Below are 25,935 nucleotides of genomic sequence, written 5' to 3'. Positions count from 1 at the left end.
CCACCTGTGCCCCCTGTACCCGTAGACCACTCATATAGAAGTACTATGAAATAGGGGCACATCGTAAAGCATCGCTGTATCTTTCCCTTCTTCCTATTGTCATCCGATATGGAGAGACATTATAGGACAGGGACAGTAATGTGGACCCGATATTATCCCTTTGGGGCCTCCATAAAAGAAGCTGTGTCCCTTTCTTAATGTAGAGCGCAGGTGCTGCCAGTTTCCAATGAAGTGAACGGGTGTCGGAGAAAACTCCGGACACATTTGCACAAAAAAAAAAAGAAACCGGCTATTGTATATGATGACATGCTCCTTGATTCTTAGTGATGGTATAGCACCAACATACTCCGCAGCGCTGCACAGTGATCGCGCTCACATCTGTCATGTGCATACGCTATGTATGATCGCTGGATGAAATGACAGCACTACCCCCCGTATGCTCTCAGTATGGACACTTTTGGGGTACGGTACCTCCTTCCTTCTGCTCGGCTCTCCAGGTCTGGTGATCAGGGCTGTTCCTCCGCACACAACCGCCGTATCTTCCACAAAAGGGCAGTCGGGCAAACTTTCATCCGCAGGGAGCTCCACCACGTTCAGACCTAGCTGGTTCCTCAGGACCCCGATATAAAGCTCGTGATGGTGCCTAGCCTTGGTCAGGTCAACCGTGCTGTCGCCGTCTGTCCTTAAAGCTTCCAGGCACAAAGAATCAGGGATCGCCCGCGTGATGACGTGTGTGCATCTTCCAAAGCTCGGATCATTCAGCGCAGCCATCGAAGCCGCTTGGGTATATCTGAGCCTAGAGATAAACCTCAGAGTAATATGGACAGGAGATTGTATGGCTGCAGGAAGCATGTGAGCCAAATAAAGCAGCACGCAGGCCGCTTCCCAATGTGAAGATGTAAGGACAACCCTGATTGGATTCTTGGCCTTCCCTTTGATTGACAGGTCCCAGAGCCTCCTGATTGGAGGTTTTCTCCCTTTCAATATATTGGTGTTGAATTCCCACCGTTCAGAAGTTACTGTTTAGCTCCGCCGTGACTCAGGCTGTGAGCAAAGGTCCTTGTAGCTAAATGTGAGAGCGTGGATCAGCTGCTTGCTTTCACATGTGTCTTGGAAAATAGCTTGAAGGGACGACATAAGCAGAAGACGCAGCAAGAAATACCCAGAAACGTGTGCTGATATTCTGAGAAAAGTTCTACAACATTAAAAGTTTAGTTCAAGATTTTGGCAATTTTTCTTTTCCCATCATATGGTGCTATCCGTTTTTACCCGTAATAGTCTATGGGGCCATTCACATGTCCGTGATTTTTCACGCTCCGCGGAAAATCGCGTAGACATGTCCGATTTTAATCCGAGGGTCGGATCCCACTTGGCCATGCAAGTCAATGGATCCAGGAAAATATCAGATGACATCCGTGTGCGATTCGATTTTCACGGAATGACAGAATGAAGAAACGGATACCACTCTGATCAAACCCTGATCAGAATAATTGGTCTGATTTTTCTCGTACGTGGAAAAAATCGGACGTGTGAGGAAACCCTTATTGCATCCATTTTTCTCGTTTGAAAAAAAATCTTACCTTCTCCTACTCATAAGGTCGGAAAAATGATCTGATCAGACGATTTTCATCCGTACTGTCATCTGTGAGCCATCTATGTGTCCATTTTTTTTTTCATCTGTTTGACACGTAAAAAAATTGTACAAGAGCAAATATAATTTTACTATATTAAAAACTGACAAGCACAAAAAAGTCCCAAATGGTATCCATAGGTAACTATATATCATACCCAACTCAAAACTTATAGAACATGAATTTGTACAGAAAAATATCATCCACACAAATAAAGAGAGAGTATTGAGGGTAATATAAAACCATTAATCTTTATTCAAAAATTAAAAAATAAATAAATAAATACCCATACTTCAAACAAACAGGGGTACAACCCCCTTAACGCTCCATCCAAAATAGCCAATCATATATAGATATAGACAATTATACTTTATACCCAGGCAAAAAGTAATGCAAATATATATATATATTTTTTTTTTATATTTTTTTTATAAAATTATTTTATATATTTTGCTAACTATGCATAAGCATGTATAAACGAATAACAAGAAGTGGGTTATGGATGTCCCTAAAAAGAGTTAGGCAGAACAATACTCCATAAGGACATACCAATAATCCCCACTTCCAAAAAAAAAAAATCTTTTTATTATAATAAATTTACCTGGAACAGGACTGCTAGGGATGAGCACGTAAGGGCAAGCCTGAACGCTCCAGAGCGTGCTCATCCCTAGCAGTCCTGTTCCAGGTAAATTTATTATAATAAAAAGATTTTTTTTTTTGGAAGTGGGGATTATTGGTATGTCCTTATGGAGTATTGTTCTGCCTAACTCTTTTTAGGGACATCCATAACCCACTTCTTGTTATTCGTTTATACATGCTTATGCATAGTTAGCAAAATATATAAAATAATTTTATAAAAAAAATATTAAAAAAAAATATATATATATATTTGCATTACTTTTTGCCTGGGTATAAAGTATAATTGTCTATATCTATATATGATTGGCTATTTTGGATGGAGCGTTAAGGGGGTTGTACCCCTGTTTGTTTGAAGTATGGGTATTTATTTATTTATTTTTTAAATAAAGATTAATGGTTTTATATTACCCTCAATACTCTCTCTTTATTTGTGTGGATGATATTTTTCTGTACAAATTCATGTTCTATATTAAAAACTGCAATGTTTCTGTAAAAATCGTATGCTGTACGGACGATCCGTGTGGGATCCGATTATTTTTTGAATAGGTGAGTCTCATCTGAAATATGGAAGAAACTAGTGCACGCTGCACATTTATTCACACGGACGCGCGGTCGATTGAGCAGACCTGGATCCCGTGCGCTGTCTGATGTTAACAAGGACGGCACACGTACGTATAATATTCTCGTCTGAACGAGCTCTAAAATGGTAAAATGAATTTGACTTGCACGGGAGAGTTTGATCCGCATCTTAGATCAAAGTAGGATGTCACTGTTTTGGCCGGTAGAGTGGCTACAGGAGCGTGAAGCTGGCTGTCAGACACGGCCAGACTCCTCTTAGAGAAGGCAGAGATGGTTTATTACTGTTCAAGCCTTCCAGATCGCTGAATAAGCACTGTGTATACAGTATAGGAAGCGCTGTCAGATCTTCCTCCTCTAGTTCCACTGACCAAGTCTCATGATCAGAAAAAGAAAAAAAAAAGCAAGTGTGAATGCAGCCTTAATTCACCATGGTGGCCCATTGGTTAGCGCTATTTTCTTGCAGTCTTGAGTTTGAATCTAACAAAGGGCAATATCTGGATGGAGTTTATATATATATTATACTAGATAGAGGCCGGATCCTATCGCATGGGGAGGGCGGTAATATCACGATGGGTGCAGGCTTTGCAGCATTGAGAATCTCTCCCCCCCATGTGTTCACCCACCTATCCACTCTCTCTTTCCCCCATGTCCTGACTTCTCCTCTCATGTGATCTCTTCTTTGACCTGTCTACCCCTTGTGCTCTCCCCCTTGTCTGCTGTCTCTGTCCTTCCTGTGCTGTGTTCTCCCCTCATGTGCTGTCCCGTTTGAGCTGTCTCCCCCCTGTGCTCTGTCTCTCTCCCCCCTGTGCTCTGTCTCTCTCCCCCATCTGCTGTCTTCTTCTCTCATGTGCTCTCTTCTTTGACCTGTCTACCCCATGTGCTCTCCCCCTTGTCTGCTGTCTCTCTCCTTCCTGTGCTGTCCCGTTTAACCTGTCTCCCCCCCATGTGCTCTCTCTCACCCCCTGTGCATTTTCCCTCTCCCCCATCTGCTGTCTTCTCCTCTCATGTGATCTCTTCTTTGACCTGTGTACCCATGTGCTCTCCCCCTTGTCTGCTGTCTCTGTCCTTCCTGTGCTGTGTTCTCCCCTCATGTGCTGTCCCGTTTGAGCTGTCTCCCCCCTGTGCTCTGTCTCTCACCCCCTGTGCGCTTTCTCTCTCCCCCATCTACTGTCTTCTCCTCTCATGTGCTCTCTTCTTTGACCTGTGTACCCATGTGCTCTCCCCCTTGTCTGCTCTCTCTCTCCACCCCTGTGCTGTCTTCTTCCCTCAGTGTTCTCTCTTTTGAGCTGTCTGCCCCTGTGTGTCCTCTTTCCTATGTGCACTCACCCCTCCTCCTGTGTTAAAATGAAAGCAAGGTAAAGGTAACATTTTATTAACATGGAAAAATTTATAACAAAGGTGCTTTAATTTACATTGTATCCACATAAGCACAAAAAAAATATTATTCTATAATCTGTCTTTTTAGGTCCGTGACACGCTACGTGTTTTTTTTTTTTTTGTCTGTGACACGCTGCAGCGTGTTTTTTTGGGGTCCTGACACGCTGCAGCGTGTTTTTTTTTGGGTCCTGACACGGTGCAACGTGTTTTTTTGGGGTCCTTGACACACTGTAACATGTTTTTTTTTGGTCAGTGACACGCTGTAACGTGTTTTTTTTGGTCAGTGACACGCTGTAACGTGTTTTTTTTGGTCAGTGACACACTGTAACATGTTTTTTTTGGTCCGTGACATGCTGCAACGTGTTTTTTTTGGTCAGTGACACGCTGTAACATGTTTTTTTTGGTCCGTGACATGCTGCAACGTGTTTTTTTTGGTCAGTGACACGCTGTAACGTGTTTTTTTTGATCAGTGACACGCTGTAACGTGTTTATTTTTGGTCAGTGAGATGCTGCAACGTGTTTTTTTTGGTTAGTGACACGCTGTAACGTGTTTTTTTTTGGTCAGTGACACACTGTAACGTGTTTTTTTTGGTCAGTGACACGCTGTAACGTGTTTTTTTTTGGTCAGTGACACGCTGTAACGTGTTTTTTTTGGTCAGTGACACGCTGTAACGTGTTTTTTTTGGTCAGTGACACGCTGTAACGTGTTTTTTTTTGGTCAGTGACACGCTGTAACGTGTTTTTTTTTGGTCAGTGACACGCTGTAACGTGTTTTTTTTGGTCAGTGACACGCTGTAACGTGTTTTTTTTTGGTCAGTGACACACTGTAACATGTTTTTTTTTGGTCCGTGACACGCTGTAACGTGTTTTTTTTTGGTCCGTGACACGCTGTAACGTTTTTTTTTAATCCTTTATACGCTGTATCATTTTTTTTTTGGTCCATGACACGTTGTAACGAGTTTTTTTGGTCCATGACACGTTGTAACGAGTTTTTTTGGTCCATGACACGCTGTAAGTGTGTTTTTTTTTTAAATCCTTGACACAATGTAACGTGTTTTTCTTAGGTCCGTGACACACTGTAACGTGCTTTTCTTTAAGTCCTTGACACGCTGTAATGTGTTTTTTTAGGTCCGTGACATGCTGTTTTTTTTTTTTATTATTTATAATTTTCACCTATTCATTTCATTCTAATTTTTACTGATGTAGTTGATTCTTATGTTCACCGACTGAGACTGCTGGCAGGCTGCCGGCGCGTCACTGCATCTGTCAAACACTGACGTTGTTGTGACGCAGTTCAAAAATTAACAAATTAACTGCGAATGCGCTCCTCGTTTTCGCGCATGCGCAGTTAATGTGACCGGCTTCCTCTGCCTGTAGACAAGTCGCGCATCTGCTGCCGGGATCAGCCAAATGATTCACTGCGCCTGCGCAGAATTCGCGCAGGCACAGTAAATCAGACCGCCACCATCTTTGTGCAGTCAGATAGCGGCGGTCATTAAAACTGTGCATGTGCTCCTCCTGTACAAAGATGGCGGCGGTCAGTGAATCATTCGGCTGATCCCAGCGGCGGCGTGTGCGGCGTGTTCGCGACAGTGTTCCGCTGGTGGTACCGCGCAAGAGGCTGGTACCACCAGAGGTTTCCATATTGAGACACCCATCACTTGGGTGTCCCAATATGGTGGTCGACGAACTTCCGCCGTTTGGAATTCTGGGATCCGGACACATCTGGATGGAACAGGATGTGAAGACATTACAAGGTAAGTATATATTAAGATATTCAACACTATGTCACAGGTAATAATACATATAAAACATTATCAATGTAGAGACTAGAGTTTTGGGTAATCGAGTCAATTCCTGCAACAATCGGTCGACCCTTCAATGGTTTGAGACCTTTGTGAACTTTGGGTAATGAATAAAAGACAGCCAGGACCGGAAATTTACGATGCATGAAGATCCACTCATTTTTTTTTATATCATCTTTGACTCAAGTGCTCCCATTAACAATTTTTCTAATTCTTGTATGAACATCTCAGTCGGGTCTCTCCTCAAATTTTGTATGTATGTTCATTAGTGTTGAGCGATACCTTCCGATATCAGGAAATATCGGATCGGATTGGATCGGACCGATACTCAAAAAGTATCGGATATCGCCGATTCCGATACCGGAAACCAATGCAAGTCAATGGGACACAAATATCGGAAAGAAAATAAACCCTTTCTTTCCTTGTAGGTTAATTCTACATGAAGTAAAACAACTAAGAATAATGTAGAATGTATTGGGGGAGGTGGTTGCCCAAATCGATGGGAACAGTGCTCACAGTGAAACATGAAAAGCCGGCAATTCAGCAGCGGCATACACCGGTACCCGACAATTTAGAACAGAAAGAATAGAGCTTCACACATAGATTAGATAGATAGAAACATGTCAGTCACATATATATGAAGTACAGTGACAGTGTTGGTTACTGTACTTGTCATTTAGTGTTAAAATAAAGGATTTATTAAAAAAAAATTTGTCGTGGGATCCCCCATAATTTTAGTCTCTAGCGGAGGTTAAGCAGACGGCTGGAGCAGAGTTTGAAGCCTGGGAAGGGGGTAATACCCACGGAGCTTCCCAGGCTACTAATATCAGCCTCCAGCTGAATACCTAGCCTTTACTAGCTATTAAAATGGGGGACCCCCCCAAAAAAATGATGTGGGGTCCCCCCTATTTTAATAGCTAGCAAAGGCTAGGCAGACACCTGGGGGCTGATATTAATAGCCCAGGAAGGGTGCCATGAATATTGGCCCCCTCCCAGGCTAGAAACACCAGCCGTCAGCCGCCCCAGAAATGGCGCATCCATAGGATGCGCCAATTCTGGCACTTAGCCTCGATCTTCCCACTGCCCTGTAGCGGTGGCAGTGGGGTAATAGGGTTGGGGTTGATGTCAGCTTATAATGCCAGCTGACATCAAGCCCAGGTTAGTAATGGAGAGGCGTCTATAAGACACCCCCATTACTAACCCCATAGTCAAAGTTAAAAAAAAACACAAACACCCAGAATAAAGTCCTTTAATTGAAATAAACACACAATTCTTTATTGTTCTAAATTAAACCATACTTACCATCACGCCCATTCCAGCTGAAGCCAACGATCTCCTGCAATAAAAGAAAAATAATAAAGCAACATCATCCTTACCTTTTGATGGTTCCCACGACAGCTTCAGCTCTGCTACATCGAGATGACAGGCTGGACCGCAGCAGAAAGCTGCCATCCAGCCTGTCATCCCGCAGACACTGAGAAGTGCAGGCATGCTTGCGCTCCTCAGTGTCTGGCTGTGACGGCATCCAGATGAGCCGACAATGAACTCAGCTCACCTCATGCACGTCACTGACAGCGTGGGAGAATTCTCCTGCGCATGCGGTGAGCGTGAGAGAATTCTCCTGCTGAAGCGCTGAGCGCAGGAGAATTTTCCCACGCTGTCAGTGACGTGCATGAGGTGAGCTGAGTTCATTGGACATGACCTCGGCTCATCTGGATGCCGTCACAGCCTGACACTGAGGAGCGCAAGCATGCCTGCACTTCTCAGTGTCTGCGGGATGACAGGCTGGATGGCAGCGTTCTGCTGCGGTCCATCCTGTCATCTCGATGTAGCAGAGCTGAAGCTGTCCTGGGAACCATCAAAAGGTAAGGATGATGTTGCTTTATTATTTTTCTTTTATTGCAGGAGATCGTTGGCTTCAGCTGGAATGGGCGTGATGGTAAGTATGGTTTAATTTAGAACAATAAAGAATTGTGTGTTTATTTCAATTAAAGGACTTTATTCTGGGTGTTGTTTTTTTTTAAAATACTTTACTAGAAATTCATGGCGGTCATGTCTAATATTGGCGTGACCCCATGAATTTCGGGCATAGGGCCAGCTGATAATGCCAAGCTGGCCCTAACCCCATTATTACCCAGTGAGCCACCGCACCAGGGCCCTGGATGAGTTGGGTACAGCGCCAGAAGATGGCGCTTCTATGAACGCGCCATTTTCCGGGGTGGCTGCGGACTGCAATTTGCAGCGGGGGGGGGGCCCCAGAAAGCTTGGGCCTCCCTGCGCTGCAGATTCCAGCCCCCAGATGCCTAGTTGTACCTGGCTGGACACAAAAATAGGGCGAAGCCCCAAGTATTTTTTTTTTTTAATTATTTCATGAAATTCATGAAATAATTAAGAAAAAATGGACTTCCCTATATTGTTGTGTCCGGCCAGGTACAAATAGGCAGCTAGTGGTTGGGGGCAGCCCGTTCCTGCCTGCTGTACCAGACTGGACACAAATATAGGGCGAAGCCCCACGTCAATTTTTTTTAAATTATTTCATGAATTTCCTGAAATAATTTTAAAAAAATTGACGTGGGGCTTCGCACTATATTTGTGTCCAGCCAGGTACAGCAGGCAGGAACGGGCTGCCCCCAACCGCCAGCTGCCTATTTGTACCTGGTTGGACACAACAATATAGGGAAGCCCTTTTTTTCTTAATTATTTCATGAATTTCATGAAATAATTAAAAAAAAAATAAGTGCGGCTTCGCCCTATTTTTGTATCCAGCCAGGTACAACTAGGCAGCTGGGGGCTGGAATCCGCAGCGCAGGGAGACCCAAGCTTTCTGCCCCCCCCGCTGCAAATTGCAGTCCGCAGCCACCCCGGAAAATGGCGCGTTCATAGAAGAGCCATCCTCTGGCGCTGTACCCAACTCATCCAGGGCCCTGGTGCGGTGACTCACTGGGTAATAAAGGGGTTAGGGCCAGCTTGGCATTATCAGCTGGCCCTAAGCCCGAAATTCATGGGGTCACGCCAATATTAGACATGACCGCCATGAATTTCTAGTAAAGTATTTAAAAAAACACAACACCAAGAAAAAAGTCCTTTAATTGAAATAAACACACAATTCTTTATTGTTCTAAATTAAACCATACTTACCATCACGCCCATTCCAGCTGAAGCCAACGATCTCCTGCAATAAAAGAAAAATAATAAAGCAACATCATCCTTACTTTTCGATGGTTCCCAGGACAGCTCCAGCTCTGCTACATCGAGATGACAGGCTGGACCGCAGCAGAAAGCTGCCATCCAGCCTGTCATCCCGCAGACACTGAGAAGCGCAGGCATGCTTGCGCTCCTCAGTGTCAGGCTGTGACGGCATCCAGATGAGCCGAGGTCATGTCCAATGAACTCAGCTCACCTCATGCACGTCACTGACAGCGTGGGAAAATTCTCCTGCGCTCAGCGCTTCAGCAGGAGAATTCTCTCACGCTCACCGCATGCGCAGGAGAATTCTCCCACGCTGTCAGTGACGTGCATGAGGTGAGCTGAGTTCATTGTCGGCTCATCTGGATGCCGTCACAGCCAGACACTGAGGAGCGCAAGCATGCCTGCGCTTCTCAGTGTCTGCGGGATGACAGGCTGGATGGCAGCGTTCTGCTGCGATCCAGCCTGTCGTGAATGTAGCAGAGCTGAAGCCGTCCTGGGAACCATGGAAAGGTAAGGATGAGGTTGCTTTATTATTTTACTTTTATTGCAGGAGATCGTTGGCTTCAGCTGGAATGGGCGTGACGGTAAGTATGGTTTAATTTAGAACAATAAAGAATTGTGTGTTTATTTCAATTAAAGGACTTTACTGTATTCTGGGTGTTTGTGTTTTTTTTTAACTTTGACTATGCGGTTAGTAATGGGGGTGTCTTATAGACGCCTCTCCATTACTAACCTGGGCTTGATGTCAGCTGGCATTATAAGCTGACATCAACCCCAGCCCTATTACCCCACTGCCACCACTACAGGGCAGTGGGAAGAGTGAGGCTAAGTGCCAGAATTGGCGCATCCTACGGATGCGCTATTTCTGGGGCGGCTGACGGCTGGTGTTTCTAGCCTGGGAGGGGGCCAATATTCATGGCACCCTTCCTGGGCTATTAATATCAGCCCCCAGCTGTCTGCCTAGCCTTTGCTAGCTATTAAAATAGGGGGGACCCCACGTCATTTTTTTGGGGGGTCACCCATTTTAATAGCTAGTAAAGGCTAGATATTCAGCTGGGGGCTGATATTAGTAGCCTGGGAAGCTCCGTGGGTATTACCCCCTTCCCAAGCTTCAAATATCTGCCCCAGCCGTCTGCTTAACCTCCGCTAGAGACTAAAATTACAGGGAACCCCACGCCAATTTTTTTTTTAATAAATCCTTTATTTTAACACTAAATGACAAGTACAGTAAGCAACACTATCACTGTACTTCTTATATATGTGACTGACATGTTTCTATCTATCTAATCTATGTGTGATGCTCTATCTTTCTGTTCTAAATTGTCGGGTATCGATGCTGAATTGCCGGCCGGCTTTTTTAAAGAGACGGTGCATGAAAACACTATTATTTTTTTAAATAAATCCTTTACACTAAATGACAAGTACAGTAAGCAACACTGTCACTGTACTTATTATATATGTGACTGACATGTTTCTATCTATCTAATCTATGTGTGAAGCTCTATTCTTTCGGGTACCGGTATATGCCACTGATGAATTGCCAGCTTTTCATGTTTCACTGTGAGCACTGTTCCCATCAATTTGGGCAACCAATGTAATGCCACAACCACCATGGCTGTGGCATTAACGTCTTAAAAAAATATTAATTCCTGCTATTCCATTTAATTGTAATGTAAGGGAGATAATGTAATGTCAGCGCTTGAGCAGGAGAATTCTCTCACACTGGGATGGCATTCTGATGACAGGCTGGATCACAGCTGAGCGCTGCCATCCAGCTTGTCATCCTTCAGAGACACTGCAGAGCGCAGGCATTATGTGAACTTTCGATTCCGGTATTCGATATTGTAAAAGTATCGGAACTCAGTATTGGAACTCCGATACCGAGAATATCGGTCGATACCCGATATTTCAGTATCGGAATGCTTAACACTAATGTTCATCTTTCATTATACTCTCGCATATTTTTAGGTACCTACTATGGTCCAAAATAACAAGGTTTTCCCCCTTATCTGCAGGTTTCAAGATCAATTCTTTATTATCAGCAAGTCTGTCTCACGTATTCCTTTCTTGTTTTGTCATGTTGGAGTAGTTTCTCCTTGGCATATCCCAGATTTGCCACAGCTCGTCTGTGACTAGCTTGGTAAATATGTCTATACTACTGTAATCAGTACTGGGTGGCATTCTCTTGCTTTTTAACTTTAGATCAGTAAATGAGCCGAGGCCTGACTGTCTTTCATTCTCCCATAATAGGTTAGTGAGAGCCCTCACATTCAGAAGATCCTCTTCCGTTATTCTCAGTGATTCACACTTCGCACAGTCGTGGGTTCTAAAGAATTTTTTCCATTTCAATTTACAGGAAAACAAATTTACCGTATATCTTTTACCCACCCAAATTCATCAAAATGATTTGTGGGTCAAATTATAGGCCCTTGGATAACACTGATTTTTCCATAGGGGAAAAGGGGTATGGTGAGATATTAATAATCTTATTATCATCCCTCATTTTGGTCCCATTACTTTCATTTTCTCTAAAAAAGCGGAGGATGGTAAAGAGGAGAATCCTGCCGGGGACAAATCCCTTCTTGTGTTCCACATCTGGGCAAGAAAAATGAAAATTACATCTGTAAAATGGGAAGAATAGAACTAAGCAACAGCACATGTGAAAAAGACTTGGGGATACGAATAGATCACAGAAAGCACATGAGTCAACAGTGTGATGCAGCAGCAAAAAAGGCAAACACAGTTCTGGGATGTATTAAGAGAAGTATAGAGTCTAGATCACGTGAATAATTATCCCCCTCTACTCATCCTTGGTCAGGTCCCATCTGGAATACTGTGTCCAGTTCTGGGCACAACATTTTAAAAAAGACATCGAAAGACTAGGGCAAGGTCAGAGAAGAGGTACAAGGATGGTGAGCGGATTGCAAACTATGTCCTACGAGGAACGGTTAAAGGATCTGGGAATGTTTAGCTTGTAAAAAAGAAGACTAAGAGGAGACTTAATAGCTGTCTACAAATATCTGAAGAGCTGTCACACTGTAGAGGGATCATCCTTATTCTCATTTGCACATGTAAACACGAAAAGCAATGGAATGAAACCGAATGGGAGAAGATACAGAATAGATATTAGAAAAAAAATTTTGACAGTGAAGGTGATCAATGAGTGGAACAGGCGGCCATGAGAGGCGGTGAGTTCTCCTTCAATGGAAGTCTTCAATCTGTCTGAGATGGTTTAGTGACTCCTGCATTGAGCAGAGAGTTGGACATGATGACCCTGGAGGTCCCTTCCAACTCTAACATTCTATGATTCTATGATATAATCTCTCCGCTCCTGTCTTTTCCATTTTGATCTGTTGTTTTTCCGACGCGTACCACCGTGAAAGCCCCTCCCTCCTGGAAAGCTAGGTGCCCCTCGGTCCGTATCGGACAGTTCTATTCCTGAGGAGGAGAGATCAGTAAAGGCTTCTCCTATTTTCTCTTCCTTTGTAAATCGCTTGTAAATTGCTTGTGTTTTCTACCCTTTATCTCCCATTGGAACTGTTCAATAGTAGTTTGCAGGATCATCTCTCTTCTGGAAAAGTTGCTATGTGTCTTCTACTTAACTATCTCTTCGGAGGTCTGTCACTTTTTTTGATGTTGCCTCTAAATTAACCCTCTCTTCTTCCAACAGAATGTTCATGAATCGTAACGAGCCATCAGTGAGCTCGTTCTCCCATCTTTTAAGAAGCTCAGGCGTTCTCGCTGTCCGTGCTGGTGTAGTTGATATCCTGAGACTCTTAGGGACTATTTTGTTTTTAATATAATTTTCCAATGATTGGGTTTCCCACCATGATTTAATAACATGCTATAAAGATTACATAAAATATGTTATCTTTGTAGCATGTTGTTAAATCATAAAATAATGTTCTTAGATCTGGGGTTTTAAAGCCACTATCTTATTCAGCTTCCGAAAAAGCATCTATGGCATCAGCCAGCCATTGTTCCTTATCAATCGTCCTTGATAGAAAACCTGCCATGTAATTTACAGGCACCAAATTCACAGTTTTTCAAAAATTGCAATTGTAAGAAAGACAAAAGTATCGCAGACTTCAACACTATATCGCAGATATTACATATACAACATAACTTTTATTCAAAAAGTAGTCAAAAATACTTAATATAATAGCAACAGATATTTATGGCCAAACAAAAGTTTTTTGTCTGAGAAAACAATGCAGGGAGCATAAATTCCCCCTATCTATCATCTAGTGTCACCCTGCTTTGCTGCGGAGGTTGGCGCCCTACACCTGCGCAATGGCGGCCCCACTCGGGCGTCAACTCTCCCTATCTGGCCCTAGATCACCCTATGAGGGAAGGGAGAAAAGATCAAAAACCAGAGCACAACAACAAAGTACAAAAAAGAGAAAAATTCCTGTGGTTGTTACCTGTTATTGGCACAAGACCAAAATCACTATTCCAATAAAAAAGAGTTGCCAGATAAATATCCAGAAACTCATAGTTACAGAAGTAAATGCCCTAAACACATAGACTGTAACCTATAGAGTTAGATAGCCCCCTACATATATAATTGCACTTTGCCCTAAAAAGAATAGTGATTGCTATAGTTATAGTTATATATACAGATCGGTAGCCTATTATCTTGTGCACTTAGAGTTATATGACTCCATAAATAGAACTTAAATTGCCCTTAGCCCTGATCAGAATAGAGATCGAAGAGACACAGTCAAGTGACTTTGTGTATAGATGATTACACCCTGTCCTCACATATGGCATGCACCTATACACTGTGTTCCAAATTATTATGCAAATAATATTTTCTCAGATTTTCCCAAATTACCTATATGAATTGCAGTCATTGTAATTTTCCAGTCAAATAACTATTAGAGTACAATTGAAAGGTTTTTGTACAAACTGCCTATGATAACAGTATATTTTTTAAAAAATAAAAAACTCAAACTGCACTCAAAATGCATGTTCCAAATTATTATGCACAGCAGAGTTTTCAACCTTTTCATTTTAATAAAGAACAAAAAAATGGTCATTTTTGAAATTATAAGCATTAGCAGGTTATTACACACTGAAATCAAACAGTTTTCAACTCAAAACTTTATTCTAGGTGATGTTACATTTGCACATAGGACCCCTTGTTCGAAAGGAGCTTCTGAACTCTCTCGTCCATTGAATTTGTCAGGTTTAGGATGGTTTCTGCTTCAATTGTTTTGCATGAGGACAGAATACCCTCCCAGAGCTGTTGCTTAGATGTGAACTGCCTCCCGCCATCATAGACACTCCTTTTGATGATGCTCCAGAGGTTCTCAATGGGGTTGAGGTCAGGGGAGCATGGGGGCCACATCATAAGTTTGTCCCCTTTTATGCCCATAGCAGCCAGAGATGCAGATGTGTTATGTGCAGCATGAGACGGGGCATTATCATGCATGAAATGATCTCGATGGTCCAGATGGATGGAGTGGAGGATGGCTGGTTGATGGACACCCCATGCAAACACGGCTACGGCGCTAACAAGGAGGAGGTGGAATAATGTTTTGGGCTGGAATCATGGGGAGAGAGATTGTCGGCCCCTTTAGGATCCCTGAAGGGGTAAAGATGAACTCCATAATGTATGTTGAGTTTCTCAAGCAACACTTCCTTCCATGGTTCAAGAAGAAGAACCGTGCATTCCGCAGCAAGATCATTTTCATGCATGATAATGCCCCGTCTCATGCTGCACATAACACATCTGCATCTCTGGCTGCTATGGGCATAAAAGGGGACAAACTTATGGTGTGGCACCCATGCTCCCCTGACCTCAACCCCATTGAGAATCTCTGGAGCATCATCAAAAGGAGTGTCTATGATGGCGGGAGGCAGTTCACATCTAAGCAACAGCTCTGGGAGGGTATTCTGTCCTCATGCAAAACAACTAAAGCAGAAACCATCCAAAACCTGACAAATTCAATGGACGAGAGAGTTCAGAAGCTCCTTTCGAACAAGCGGTCCTATGTGCAAATGTAGCATCACCTAGAATAAAGTTTTGAGTTGAAAACTGTTTGATTTCAGTTTGTAATAACCTGCTAATGCTTATAATTTCAAAAATGACCATTTTTTTGTTCTTTATTAAAATGAAAAGGTTGAAAACTCTGCTGTGCATAATAATTTGGAACATGCATTTTGAGTGCAGTTTGAGTTTTTTATTTTTTTTTAAATATACTGTTATCATAGATAGTTTGGACAAAAACCTTTCAATTGTACTCTAATAGTTATTTGACAGGAAAATTACAATGACTGCAATTCATATAGGTAATTTGGGAAAATCTGAGAAAATATTATTTGCATAATAATTTGGAACACAGTGTAGTGTATGGATACTGACAGCTTATTAATGCACATAATCATCCAAGTATGCATGTAACTCGACGCGTTTCCCCTCCAATAGCTTCATCAGGAGAACATACTTAGCTTATTATAATCACAACAGAAGATATAAAATAGACTCAGCTTGAAAAATAGTTCAGTCATTAAGAGGGTCCAACTACAATAGGGGCGCAATGTCTTTCCATATGTACCAGGGAGTCAGTATCCGCCATAGGTGATCATTATATTCCCCCCTCTATTTATACTTCCCTCCACAATTCACCTTCTGGATCAGATAATGAGAAAGTGTAGTGTTGGATGCAGGTGGTGGGGTCCCGGGTAGTGCTCCTGGGTGAGATGCAGTACCTCTGTGGCAACTGAACCCTCAGGGGCGCCACATGATCTGGTTTTGATCTTTTCTCCCTTCCCTCATAGGGCCAGATAGGGAAAGTTGACGCCTGAGTGGGGCCGCCATTGCGCAGGTGTAGGGTGCCAACCTCCGCAGCAAAGCAGGGTGACACTAGATGATAAATAGGGCAAATTTATGCTCCCTGCATTGTTTTCTCAGACAAACAACTTTTGTTTGGCCATAAATATCTGTTGCTATTATATTAAGTATTTTTTACTAATTTTGAAGAAAAGTTATGTTTTATGTTTAATATCTGTGACATAGTGTTGAAGTCGGTGATACTGCTCTTTCAGCATTTCCAAACTATAGCAAGAAGTTACCTGGCTTCTTAGGAAGTGTAAAAAATATAGGAAAGCATAGATTGTGAGCCCCATTGGGGACACTTATGTGATTGGTGACCATCTCTGTACAGCGCTGTGGAATATGCTGGTGCTATATAAGCAAATGGAAATAAAGAGATCAATGTTCTGATGAAGATATTATACATGACATTATGTGATGTTTGTTCTGACTTAAACGCATGTATTTTGGGCAAAAAAAAGTAAAATTTTTGCAATTAGGTTTCTTTAAAAATTTTGCACTGATTGGCTTTTAAGGCTCATTTTTTCCCTGGTCATTGCTGGCTGCAGAATGACTCAACTAAAAATTTGGCAGAAAAAAAGTAATCTCAGCTGAGATGCCAATAAACCTCAAGCCAAGAGGAGCTGGAAATAAATTAGATAAAAAAAGTTACAAACTCTTTTTCAGACCCAGCTCACTGAAGGATTCTCAGTTAACTCATACTGCAAAAGTCAAACAGTGTCACATTTGTAATAAAATCCTATTGCAAAAATTATTTTTAGCCCAAAATACATGGGTTTTTGAAAACTGCTTTTTGGGAAAGCTGAGTGACAACCAGTAACAGGCAGCACAAAGTTTGTCACCAACCTTAGAGTTCTGAACGGCTAATTATTGAGTGGAGTATCCTCTACTTCCATATCATTGCATAATATATGGGGTCATCCGGCTTGCCAAGACGCAGATTCACTTTCATGCAGCTGAGTTGCAACACAAACTATGAACAGGTGTGGCACTGTTCTAGAAGAAAGCAGAGATACCAAACTGATGGCCTAGCCTTTGGATAACCTTCAGCTGATGGAGAGGTTTGGCAGCCACAGTGATTATTATTACAGCTCACTTTATCCAAGTGAATGGGACTGAGTTGCAATACCAAATACGGCCACTATGAAAATTACGGCACTGTTTGCAAACGAGGCCGGCAGCCCTCAATCATCTGATCGGCGGGGGTCCATCAGGCCCAGATTATTAATTCTGTATTAAAGGAATTTTACATTTCTAACCTGTATTGGTTGTTGTCATTGGCTCGTCAGCTGCTGCTATCTCCATGTGGCGTTAGGGGTATTTATGTTTCATGGTGGTCTCCAGTGCAGAGGAATGCTTATCATCCAGGATGTGCAGCCTGTGTGGGAAGAAGCAAAATGAAGTGAGATAATAATGAAAAAATCAAAGGCCGGCGGCTCAGAGGGCGAAAGGCTTCCGGCTCCTGCTAAAAGGGAAAATGTAAGGAATTTTCTGCTTTGCTTTATCCCTTGTAGGTCTGACTCAGCTTATTGTAGGCCTGCAGCGCTGGGGAAATTCAACGGTGAGGCAGGTAAGGCAGCGGCTTAAGGCCATGAATGGAGAAGGCCACTGTCACTTCGGAAGCAAGCAATACTTTTGTGTAATGTCCAGATGACTCTGCAATTTTACTGGCGCCAATTTCCCCTCATACATGGAAATTTTTATTATTATTATTTATTATGATAGCGCCATTTATTCCATGGCGCTTTACATGTGAAAGAGGGGGTATACATATCAAAAACCATTCCAATAATCTTGAACAATACAAGTCAGCGACTGGTACAGGAGGAAAGAGGACCCTGCCCGCGAGGGCTCACAGTCTACAGGGGATGGGCGAGGATACAGTGGGTGAGGGTACAGCTGGTCATGCAGCAGTATGGTGGAGTGATGGTTACCGCAGGTTGTACACTTGTCGGAAGAGGTGGGTCTTCAGGTTCCTTTTGATGGTTTCCACGGTAGGCGAGAGTCTGATATGTTGGGGTAGAGAGTTCCAGAGTGGGGGGGATGCACGGGAGAAATCTTGTATATAATTGTGGGAAGAGGAGATAAGAGGGGAGTAGAGAAGGAGATCTTGTGAGGATCGGAGGTTGCGTGCGGGTATGTAACGGGAGACTAGGTCAGAGATATATGGAGGAGACAGGTTGTGAATGGCTTTATATGTCGTGGTTAGGGTTTTGAACTTGAGTCTCTGGGCAATGGGGAGGCTGTGAAGGGATTGACAGAGAGGAGAGGCCGGGGAATAGCGGGGGGACAGGTGGATTAGTCGGGCAGCAGAGTTTAGGATAGATTGGAGGGGTGCGAGAGTGTTAGAGGGGAGACCACAGAGCAGGAGGTTGCAGTAGTCGAGGAGAGTGATGATGAGGGCGTGCACTAGTGTTTTTGCAGATTCATGGTTGAGGAATGTACGGATCCGGGAGATATTTTTGAGTTGGAGTCGGCAGGAGGTGGAGAGGGTTTGGATATGTGGTTTGAAGGAGAGATCAGAGTCCAGGGTTACCCCGAGGCAGCGAGATTGTGGGACTGGGGAAAGTGGGCAGCCATTTACTTTGATGGATAGGTCAGATGGGGGGCTGAGTGACATGGGGGAAAGAAGATGAATTCTGTTTTATCCATGTTAAGTTTTAGAAATCTATCAAAGAAGAAAGATGAGATAGCGGACAGGCAGTGTGGGATTCTGGTTAGTAGGGAGGAGATATCAGGTCCAGAGAGGTAGATCTGTGTGCCATCAGCATAGAGGTGATACCGAAAGCAGTGGGACTCTATGAGCTGTCCCAGGCCAAAGGTGTAGATGGAGAAGAGCAGGGGTCCTAGAACTGAGCCTTGGGGAACACCGACCGATAGGGGACGAGATAAGGAGGTGGTGTGTGAATGGGAGACACTGAATGTCCGGTCTGTTAAGCATGAGGAGATCCAAGATAGGGCCAATTCTTTGAAACCAAGAGATGAGACAGTCTGTAGTAAGAGGGAATGGTCCACTGTGTTGAAGGCAGCTGACAGGTCCAGGAGGAGGAGGACAGAGTAGTGTCGCTTGGATTTGGCGGTTAGTAGGTTGTTGGTGGCTTTAGTCAGGGCAGTTTCAGTGGAGTGATATGGTCGGAAGCCTGATTGCAAGCGGTCAAAGAGGGAGCAAGAGGAGAGGTGGGAGGACAGTTCAAAATGGACGTGTTGTTCGATTAGTTTTGAGGCATAGGGGAGAAGTGATATGGAGCGATAGCTATTCAGAGAAGATGGGTCAAGGGAGGGTTTTTTGAGGATGGGTGTGATCGAGGCATGTTTGAAGCATGAAGGCAAGACACCAGTTGTTAGTGACAGGTTGAAGAGGTGGGTTAGGGTTGGGATGAAGACTGTAGTAAGGTTAGGGATGAGGTGGGACAGGATAGGGTCAAGTTCACAGGTGGTGAGGTGTGCCTTGGAGAGTAAGGAGGAAAGTTGATCTTCCGTAATGGCGGAGAAGCTGGTTTTGGAGGAGGAGGATTGAGTAGATACGAGGAGGGGCTGTGGGGACTTTAGGCAAAAACTTTGTCTGATGGTATCAATCTTCTGCTTGAAGAATGAGGCAAAGTCCTCGGCTGATGAGAGGAGAGGGAGGAAGCGCTGGGGGGCGGAGGAGTGAATTGAAAGTATTGAATAGCTGTTTAGGGTTGTATGACAGGGAGGATATGAGAGATGAGAAGTAGGTTTGTTTTACTGCAGTGAGTGTAGACTTGAAAGTAGTGAGGGACTGTTTGAATGCGATGAAGTGCTCGTTGGAGTGGGACTTTTTCCATCTCCGCTCAGCAACACTGGAGGTCCGTCGCAGTTCTTTAGTCAGGCGGGTGTGCCAGGGTTGCCTGTTGATTGTGCGATCTTTGGTTATGTTCGGTTATGTTCACATACAGCTTTTTGATATATTTCTACCACAGATGCAAAATAAAAAAACAGCAAAAAACTATGGCATATCCATTACCTTTTGTCTGAACGATGGTGGCATTCATAAAACATGGCCTTAGACCGCTGACTTACTTGTCTCATCCTTAAACCAGACGATTCAAGTGAATGTGATTCAGCAGTGATACCAAACACAGTCTATGGGAAACTTGACCCCATTTTTAATCTTGGACATTCGCTTTAACTTTTTCTTTTATCAGGCTAACCCCTTCAATCTGTCATACTAATGCTTATGGATAAGGTGGTCTTCAGCTTGAGTGCCCCTCTATAGGTCGGGAGCAGGGAATCCCTGAAGACTCGAAACGTCACTGCAATACTACATTTCCCCTGCAATGGTTTCTGTGGTGTGGCCAATGAAATTAACAAATGATTCATTGATTTCTTATTTTTTGTCTTGTGGTATTCGTTTCTTTTTGCGCCAAATTCTTCAAATTAGCGCATGGGGTACATGAATTTGCGAAAAATTAAAAAACGCTATTTTTTTGTACTTTTACCTGTCTCGCGCCTTTTTTATAGCAAAAAGAGTACATGTTCTGATAAAATGTCACACGCTTTTCTAATATTTGTACAAAAATTTCTGCTGTATAAACCAAATCATTCCACGGGTGAAGGGGGGACTGGAATACATTTGTGCTAATATTTATCAGCTTTTTAAAACGATGCAATTGATGAATCAGCCAAAAATGTCTAGAGAACAAGAACGATGGCCACAATGACAAACATAAAAATGCATAAATATATATTATTATTATTTATTATTATAGCGCCATTTATTCCATGGCGCTTTACATGTGAAAAAGGGGGTATACATAGCGAAAACACTTACAATAATCTTGAACAAAACGTAACAGTGACTGATACAGGAGGAAAGAGGACCCTGCCCGCGAGGGCTCACAATTTACAAGGAATGGGTGAGGATACAGCAGGTGGGGGGTAATATATATAAAAAAGGCGAATATAAAATATACTTAAAGAAAAGTGCAAATGAAAAAAAAAAATTTTTTTGTACAAATCAAAAACAGGTTACAAATGCCCCCCCCAAAAAATAGACTAGAAACAGATGCAGACGCAATAATGAATCGGGGGCCATAGTTTAAAATAGGGGCCAGTGACGAGGTAAATAGGAGGACTAGTCATGAAGGTTGACAGGCAGACTTCTCCCCACTGCTCAGCTAGATTGACAGGTACTGTAAGTTCAAGAAGAAGGTCCCCGCAGGCTTCTCCCTGCTGCTCATATAGATTGACAGGTACTGTAAGTTCAAGACGAAGGTCCCCGCAGGCTTCTCCCTGCTGCTCATATAGATTGACAGGTAAGTTCAAGAAGAAGGTCCCAGCAGGCTTCTCCCCCCCGCTGCTCGTATAGATTGACAGGTAAGTCCAAGAAGAAGGTCCCCGCAGGCTTCTCCTCGCTGCTCATATAGATTGACAGGTAAGTCCAAGAGGAAGGTCCCCGCAGGCTTCTCCCCGCTGCTCATATAGATTGACAGCTAAGTTCAAGAACAAGGTCCCAGCAGGCTTCTCCCCGCTGCTCATATAGATTGACAGGTAAGTCCAAGAAGAAGGTCCCCGCAGGCTTCTCCCCACTGCTCATATAGATTGACAGGTAAGTTCAAGAAGATGGTCCCCGCAGGCTTCTCCCCGCTGCTCATATAGATTGACAGGTAAGTCCAAGAAGAAGGTCCCCGCAGGCTTCTCCCCGCTGCTCATATAGATTGACAGGTAAGTCCAAGAAGAAGGTCCCCGCAGGCTTCTCCCCGCTGCTCATATAGGTTGACAGGTAAGTCCAAGAGGAAGGTCCCCGCAGGCTTCTCCTCACTGCTCATATAGACTGACAGGTAAGTTCAAGAAGAAGGTCCCCGCATGCTTCTCCCCGCTGCTCATATAGATTGACAGGTAAGTTCAAGAAGATGGTCCCCGCAGGCTTCTCCCCGCTGCTCATATAGATTGACAGGTAAGTCCAAGAAGAAGGTCCCTGCAGGCTTCTCCCCGCTGCTCATATAGATTGACAGGTAAGTTCAAGAAGAAGGTCCCCGCAGGCTTCTCCCCGCTGCTCATATAGATTGACAGGTAAGTTCAAGAAGAAGGTCCCCGCAGGCTTCTCCCCGCTGCCCATATAGATTGACAGGTAAGTTCAAGAAGAAGGTCCCAGCAGGCTTCTCCCTGCTGCTCAGCTAGATTGACAGGTAAGTTCAAGAAGAAGGTCCCCGCAGGCTTCTCCCCGCTGCTCATATAGATTGACAGGTAAGTTCAAGAAGAAGGTCCCCGCAGGCTTCTCCCCGCTGCTCATATAGATTGACAGGTAAGTTCAAGAGAAAGGTCCCCGTAGGCTTCTCCCTGCTGCTCAGCTAGATTGACAGGTAAGTTCAAGAAGAAGGTCCCAGTAGGCTTCTCCCTGCTGCTCAGCTAGATTGACAGGTAAGTTCAAGAAGAAGGTCCCAGCAGGCTTCTCCCAGCTGCTCAGCTAGATTGACAGGTAAGTTCAAGAAGAAGATCCCTGCAGGCTTCTCCCCGCTGCTCATATAGATTGACAGGTAAGTCCAAGAGGAAGGTCCCCGCAGGCTTCTCCCCGCTGCTCATATAGATTGACAGGTAAGTTCAAGAAGAAGGTCCCAGCAGGCTTCTCCCTGCTGCTCAGCTAGATTGACATGCAAGTTCAAGAAGAAGGTCCCAGCAGGCTTCTCCCCGCTGCTCATATAGATTGACAGGTAAGTTCAAGAGAAAGGTCCCCGCAGGGTTCTCCCCGCTGTTCATATAGATTGACAGGTAAGTTCAAGAGAAAGGTCCCCGCAGGGTTCTCCCCGCTGTTCATATAGATTGACAGGTACGTCTAAGAGGAATGTCCCTGCAGGCTTCTCCCCACTGCTCAGATTCACAGATAAGTTCAAGAGGAAGATCCCTACAGGCTTCTCCCCGCTGCTCAGCTAGATTGACAGGTTTCTATACACACACATAGGCACAGACCTGTCAGTCTGGCTGAGCAGCGGGGAGAAGCCTGCGGGGACCTTCCTTTTGGACTTGTCACTTCGTCCTCAGCACCACTTTCAAAGTGAGTATGCCTCCGTTTGTTATTTTTAAGCCATAAATGGCCAGGGTAAAGTTTTTTTGTGTTTTTTTAAGGCCGGATAACCTCCTTAAATCTGATTTCGCTGAGATCGGTGGCCAAAAATCTAATGAGAACAATGCATCCCAACTCTCCCCTGATGGCAGATGTTAGGGTAGAGAAGGATTGGGTAGATGGATTTCAACATGCCCGATCCTTTTTGGAAATAAGTCACCCATAAACATGTCTGGTATCTGAGCTTCAAATTATGCCTCCGATTATAGCTACTTTTCGAAGTGTCTTTTCCTTTAAGACATGCCAGTGTACAGAACATTCCTGTCCCATCTCTCTGTCTTGCTTTTTTTTTTTTTTTCTTCCACTCTTTTTTTTTTTTGCCTGGACAAGTAAACGAGAGACAGCGCACATTCCTCTAAGATACACAACACGTCTCAAGACTAGAAAGGAAAAAATGTCCAGGTGGGAAAATGAATAAATGATGAATTCACCTTTTTTTTTCTTATATAACGTACAGTCCTAGGTGGTGGGTGAGTTATGCGCCCATTAGCTCCGTCTAATAACAGCCACATTTAGTTCGGAAATTTGGAATAGTCTCTGGGTAATCTTTATTTTTTCTTCCATTCGATTCCAAATGGTTTTCCTTAGACATTCCATTCTGCAGCGGCGGAAAGTCATTAATCTCGTGTCTGACACAAATGAACATGGAGCGGCAGACATAGTTTCCACTGTTTGGGAACGGGCAGAGGTTGTTTTAATAACTCTATGGGGTGAACGGTACAAAAAAAAAAAAAAATTAACAGATATCCTCAGTGCAAGTCTGACCCGAAAATTAATACCGCGCCGCCATAAGTGAAGACGGCATCTGCAGAATGGAAGCGTTATTATGCGAGGAATGCAAAAACCTCACAGCGGCCATTTGCATCATCGCTAAGGGGACAAGATTGCAGAAGCTAGTTTGCTCTTGGCAGTGACAGAGACATTATTATCATTCCAGTCCACAATGAGTTAAGGACCAATATATGTCATCACCATAAAGGCAAACTGGGCACAACAAGGAGGAAGCTGCAATGATTGGATTGCAACACCATATTATATAGTGTCATCAGGTACAATGAATGTAGGGCACAGGATGCTTTAAAAAAAAAAATTGTACCGGCATTAATTATCATATTCATTGTATAGTCCATAAAAAATGAACAATATTTGCCATTTACATGCTATTAAAAAAACAATCCAGTGAAGAGTTATGACATTTACTTTTAAAGTATGGCGCCATCTGGTGTTCACAGTGTATAAAGATAAGCACGTCCACCTTATGAAGTGGTCACACATGCTCAGTCACTCTGCCAGGTTTTTACATAGAGATACTCTGTTTCCTGAAGAGCAGCCAATAGAAATAGCTTTCTATCTTGTATGTCAGGTAAGGAGCACAGCTTCTGCAGTATCGGACTTCTTCAGCAGGGAAAGTAAAAAGGGACTGCCAGAAGGAGAAGGAGACTGACTCTGCTCAGTGGTGGCACAGATTAGCAGAAGCAAGAAGAGGAACACATAAGAGAACAATGATGCAAACTGTATTTTTTAAAGGGGTTGTCCACTGCTTAAATATTGATGGCCCCACTAAGCACTGACAACGACATACAGAGCGGAACAGCACAGCTTTATACATTGCGCTTGGTAGCAGCCACTAAACCATACATATCAAACTCTGGCCATTGGGCCAAATCTGGCTCGCAGGGTGGTTTTATTTGGCCCACGACACCAGAACCCCCACCTCTTTGTGGGGCCCATTATACTGTATGGAGGACTATGTGGGGCCCATTATACTGTATGGATGACTATGTGGGCCCATTATTCTGTATGGAGGACTATGTGGGGCCATTATTCTGTATGGATGACTATGTGGGACCCATTATTCTGTATGGAGGACTATGTGAGGCCCATTATTATGTATGGAGGACTATGTGGTGCCCATTATTCTGTAAGTAGGACTATGTGGGGCCCATTAGTCTGTATGGATGACTATGTGGGGCCCATTATTCTGTGTGGAGGACTATGTGAGGCCCATTATTCTGTATGTAGGACTATGTGGAGCCCATTTTTCTGTAAGGAGGACTATGTAGTGCCCATTATACTGTATGGAGGACTATGTGGGGCCCATTATTCTGTATGGATGACTATGTGGGGCCCATTATTCTGTGTGGAGGACTATGTGAGGCCCATTATTCTGTGTGGAGGACTATGTGGAGCCCATTTTTCTGTAAGGAGGACTATGTAGTGCCCATTATACTGTATGGAGGACTATGTGGGGCCCATTATTCTGTATGGATGACTATGTGGGGCCCATTATTCTGTGTGGAGGACTATGTGAGGCCCATTATTCTGTATGGAGGACTATGTGGAGCCCATTTTTCTGTAAGGAGGACTATGTAGTGCCCATTATACTGTATGGAGGACTATGTGGGGCCCATTATATTGTATGGAGGACTATGCGGGGCCCATTATTCTGTACGGAGGATTATGTGGGGCCCATTATTCTGTAAGGAGGATTTTGTGGTGCCCATTATATTGTATGGAGGACTATGCGGGGCCAATTATTCTGTATGGAGGACTATGTGGGTCCCATTATTCTGTATGGAGGACTATGTGGGGCCCAGTATTCTCTATGAAAGACTGTGTGGGCCCATTATTCTGTATGGAAGATTATGTTGGGCCCATTATTCTGTATGGAGGACTATGTGGTGCCCATTATTCTGTATGAAGGACTATGTGGGGCCCATTATTCTGTATGGATGACTATGTGGGGCCCATTATTCTGTATGGAGGACTATGTGGGGCCCATTATTCTGCATG

The 25,935-nt window shown here is 43.7% G+C and overlaps 1 protein-coding gene and 1 long non-coding RNA gene across 3 annotated transcripts in view; both read right to left on the bottom strand.

Moving 5' to 3' along the window:
- The window catches only part of DDAH1 (dimethylarginine dimethylaminohydrolase 1), a 98,294-nt gene extending 97,345 nt beyond the window's left edge, over positions 1 to 949 (bottom strand). Inside the window, exon 1 of one of the 2 annotated variants that reach the window (XM_073643556.1) lies at positions 472 to 949. In XM_073643556.1, coding sequence (XP_073499657.1) covers positions 472 to 852 — 381 coding nt within the window. In that variant the 5' untranslated portion in view covers positions 853 to 949. The remainder of the gene's footprint in view (positions 1 to 471) is intronic. The other variant, XM_073643554.1, reaches the window with a different exon arrangement.
- Positions 950 to 17,318: 16,369 nt separating this feature from the next.
- LOC141156440 (uncharacterized) overlaps positions 17,319 to 25,935 on the bottom strand; it is a 67,352-nt gene continuing 58,735 nt past the window's right edge. The window contains exon 3 of the long non-coding RNA XR_012247613.1: positions 17,319 to 17,439. This is a non-coding gene — a long non-coding RNA (uncharacterized lncRNA). The remainder of the gene's footprint in view (positions 17,440 to 25,935) is intronic.

This window comes from Phyllobates terribilis, unplaced genomic scaffold (genome assembly GCF_046119375.1).
Source record: "Phyllobates terribilis strain yellow unplaced genomic scaffold, ASM4611937v1 Scaffold_8__6_contigs__length_399053987, whole genome shotgun sequence".
NCBI classification, from domain to species: Eukaryota; Metazoa; Chordata; class Amphibia; order Anura; family Dendrobatidae; genus Phyllobates; species Phyllobates terribilis.
The sequence above is the reverse complement of the archived record's forward strand: the minus strand, read 5'-3'. Positions and strand labels throughout refer to the sequence as shown.